General features: G+C 36.0%; 1 protein-coding gene across 1 annotated transcript in view; it reads right to left on the bottom strand.

The window, feature by feature from the left end:
- Positions 1–3,996, bottom strand: part of PKNH_1219200 (SICAvar, type I) — a gene marked incomplete at both ends in the record, with an annotated part of 21,676 nt that overhangs the window by 13,164 nt on the left and 4,516 nt on the right. The window contains 3 exons of the mRNA XM_039114061.1: positions 938–1,466; positions 1,782–2,417; positions 3,228–3,352. Coding sequence (XP_038969811.1) covers positions 938–1,466; positions 1,782–2,417; positions 3,228–3,352 — 1,290 coding nt within the window. The remainder of the gene's footprint in view (positions 1–937; positions 1,467–1,781; positions 2,418–3,227; positions 3,353–3,996) is intronic.

The raw sequence follows: 3,996 nt of genomic DNA, 5'->3' as shown, positions 1-3,996 counted from the left end.
GTTTTCCTTTACAGAATTTTTTTTTTTTTTTTTTTTTTGGGGGAAGGAAGGAGAAAGGAAAAGGAAAAGGTAATAAAAAATGAATGGTGGTTGTGTGTTGGTTGTGTTGTGGTTGTGTTGTGTTAGTATGTTGGTTGTGTTAGTATGTTGGTTATGTTAGTATGTTGTGTTAGTATGTTGGTTATGTGTTAGTATGTTGGTTGTGTTAGTACGTTGGTTATGTTAGTATGTTGGTTGTGTTAGTATGTTGGTTCTGTGTTAGTATGTTGGTTTTGTGTTAGTATGTTGTGTTATGTTAGTATGTTGGTTATGTTAGTATGTGTTGGTTATGTTAGTATGTTGTGTTGTGTTAGTATGTTGGTTGTGTTGGTTGTATGTTGGTTGTGTTGTTGTTGTGCTGTTGGTTGTATGTTGGTTGTGTTAGTATGTTGGTTGTGTTAGTATGTTGTGTTGTCGTTGTGTTGTTGTTGTTGTTGTTGTGTTAGTATGTTGGTTCTGTGTTAGTATGTTGGTTCGTGTTAGTATGTTGTGTTGTGTTAGTATGTTGTGTTGTGTTAGTATGTTGGTTATGTTAGTATGTTGGTTGTGTTAGTAAGTTGGTTGTGTTAGTACGTTGGTTATGTTAGTAGGTTGGTTAAGTTAGTATGTTGGTTATGTTAGTAGGTTGGTTGTATTAGTATGTTCTGTTGTGTTAGTATGTTGGTTGTGTTAGTATGTTAGTTGTATGTTGGTTGTATGTTGGTTGTATGTTGGTTGTATGTTGGTTGTATGTTGGTTGTATGTTGGTTGGTTGGTTATGTTAGTACCAACACAACCATTAGTACCAATATTTTGTGTTGGTACCATCACAACCAACATTCTGTGTTGGTATTAACACAACCAACATTCTGTGTTGGTTGTGGAGTGGGTCAGTATGTTGGTGGTGGGGTTTACTTACATATGTCCTTTATAGCTTTATCCTCAATTTTCTTCATTTCTTCCTTAGCACCGTTGTTGTTGTTGGTGAGCACTTCATTTACCTTCTCTTTTAATTCCTTCTTTTCCTTATTCTCACCAACTTGGCAACTGGTGAGATCCGTTAAGGATTGCCTCGGACATGTAAAACATTTATCATTACCATTGCAACCTTTACTGTTATTCTTAATTTGATTATTTATGCTCTCCTTAAAGGCATGATCTATCCCCTCCTTCGTATGTTTTTCATCCTTACATGGGAAGCTTTCTTCTTGTAGTTTATCTGCAATGGCATTTAATAAAACACAGCGCATCGTTCTTTGGAACGATGCCGTAACGGCATCGTTCTCGTTGATGTCGTAGAGGTTTTTTAATCCTGCTGCTATAAGGAGGCAAGCTTCCTTTCCTTTCCCTTCATCTGTAGGGCAGTGAGATGTAACATCCTTCTTCTTCGAAGTTATGCCGCTGCTAAGATTCGTTAGTTCAGTTTTGACTTCGTCCCACACATCAACCTATAAGTATATATATATATATATATATATATATATATATATATATATATATATATGCATATGCATAAATGCATATGTATACATACATATGTATACATACATACGTATACATGTACATGTATATGTCCATATGTACATACATATATGTATATGTATACGTACATATACATATATATGTAAGTATATATATGTACATACATAAGTATATACATAAGTATATACATACGTATATATATATATGTATATCTATATATATGTAAGTGTATATGTATGTTTATGTCCGCATACATGTATGTGTAATGGTTATGTCCTTACCCAGTTAGTTGACGCATTTTTCTTTTCCTTTAACCACCTCTTCCCTACGCATTGGACACGTTCACATAATGTCATTGTATTCACTTTCTCTGCGGTGGTCTTAACAGTTTGGTCATCTGGTCCAATAATTACATCCAATTTGGTCTTCACCTTCTCCCCTGAACCAGTTGTGTTAATGTCGCAATTCTCCCATTTGTCGTCTTTGTCCCATTTGCATGGAACGCAAGTTTTGCCAGTGCCACTGCAAGAAGTAGCACCTTTGTTCTCTGGTTTCTCCCATGCATTAAATGCCGTTGTTATTCCTTTTTCTATGTCACAAACAGCTTTCTCTTTCATGTGTTTTGCATAAGCATGAAGTAAAAAGCAACCCATCGTTTGTCTAAACGATGGGTTGTTCTTTAAGATGTCGGCGCCTGTCGGCGCCGACGGCGCCGGCGACGCCGGCAGCGCCGCCGCCGCCGGCGTCGTCGTATCTTTGTACAGTTCTTTAAAGCCGGCATGCAAATACTTGCATGCCGTCTTGTCAGACGGATTTGGCAATTTATTACATTCTTCTACCTCTACATTTGCTTTCCCCAGCATTTCTGTGGACAGTTCTGTCCACAGCTCCTTTACATTCTTCTCCCAGAAGGTGTTCTATATAAGTAGTAATATATATATATATATATATATATATATGCATATGCATAAATGCATATGCATATATACATATGTATATACATACATATGTATACATACGTATACATATACATGTATATGTACGTATATGTATATGTATGTGCACATACATTTACATGTATGTGTTTATGTATGTACATCTGTACATCCATGTATATGTATATACACATATGTGCCTGCATATGTATGCACATATGTATATGTATATACATATATATATATATAAGTATATACATATAAGTATATGTATACGTATATACATATACATATGTATATGTATGTATATGTACATACGTACATACGTACGTATGCATCTGTACATCTATGTATATGTATATATACATATGTGTCTGCATATGTACATATGCATGTATATGCATATGTATGTACTTATATGTACATATATGTATATATGTATATGTACATACGTACATACGTATATATGTACGTATACACATACGTATATGTATATATATGCATACACATATATTTACATGTCTATATGTGTATGTGTGTACATGTACATGCATATATGTACATATGTATATATGTGTATATCTGTACATCCTTGTATATGTATATACACATATGTGTCTGCATATGTATGCACATATATGTACGTATACATATATACGTACATATATATATGTATATATACGTATTTACATACGTATATGTAAGTATATATGTATAAATATATATATACGTATATATATATGTATATATATACGTCTATACGTATATTAATGTCGTCTTTCTTCGTCTTACCGTAGCCGTATTTGCATTTTGTCCATCTAAGGCCTTCAAATATTTCTGTATACATGTTAGGCGATTGCATAGAGCACTTCCGTTGCCGTTGGGGTCATCCACGGCGTCTTTAATGCATACTTGAGCTGTAAAAGAAAAAAAAAAGATTATTAAATTGTGTTGTGTATATGTATGTTGTTTCCCTTTCCTTCCCCCCCCCTAAGTAGTCTTTCCTTTACCCCTAAGTAGTCTTTCTATACCCCTAAGTAGTCTTTCCTTACCCCCAAGTAGTCTTTCTATACCCCTAAGTAGTCTTCCTATACCCCTAAGTACTCTTTCCTTATCCCTAAGTAGTCTTTCCTTACCCCTAACAGTAGTCTTTCCTTACACCTAAACACACTTTCCTTACCCCTAAGTAGTCTTTCCTTACCCCCTCCCTAAATAGTCTTTCCTTACCCCCCCCCCCCCCTAAGTAGTCTTCCCTTTCCCCTAAGCAGTCTTTCCTTACCCCTAAGTAGTCATTCCTTACCCCTAAGTACTCTTTCTATACCCCTAAGTAGTCTTTCTATACCCCTAAGTAGTCTTCCCTTACCTCTAAGTAGTCTTTCCTTACCCCTAAGTAGTCTTTCCTTTCCCCCCCAAACACCCTTTCCTTTTCCCCCTAAGCAACACTTTCCTTACCCCCCCCTAAACAACCCTTCCCTTCACCCCCCCTAAACAACCCTTTCCTTCACCCCCCCTAAACAACCCTTTCCTTCACCCCCCCTAAACAGTCTTTCCATACCCCTCC

Source organism: Plasmodium knowlesi, assembly GCF_000006355.2.
Source record: "Plasmodium knowlesi strain H genome assembly, chromosome: 12".
Taxonomy (NCBI): domain Eukaryota; phylum Apicomplexa; class Aconoidasida; order Haemosporida; family Plasmodiidae; genus Plasmodium; species Plasmodium knowlesi.
This window is presented reverse-complemented; position numbering and strand designations above follow the sequence as displayed.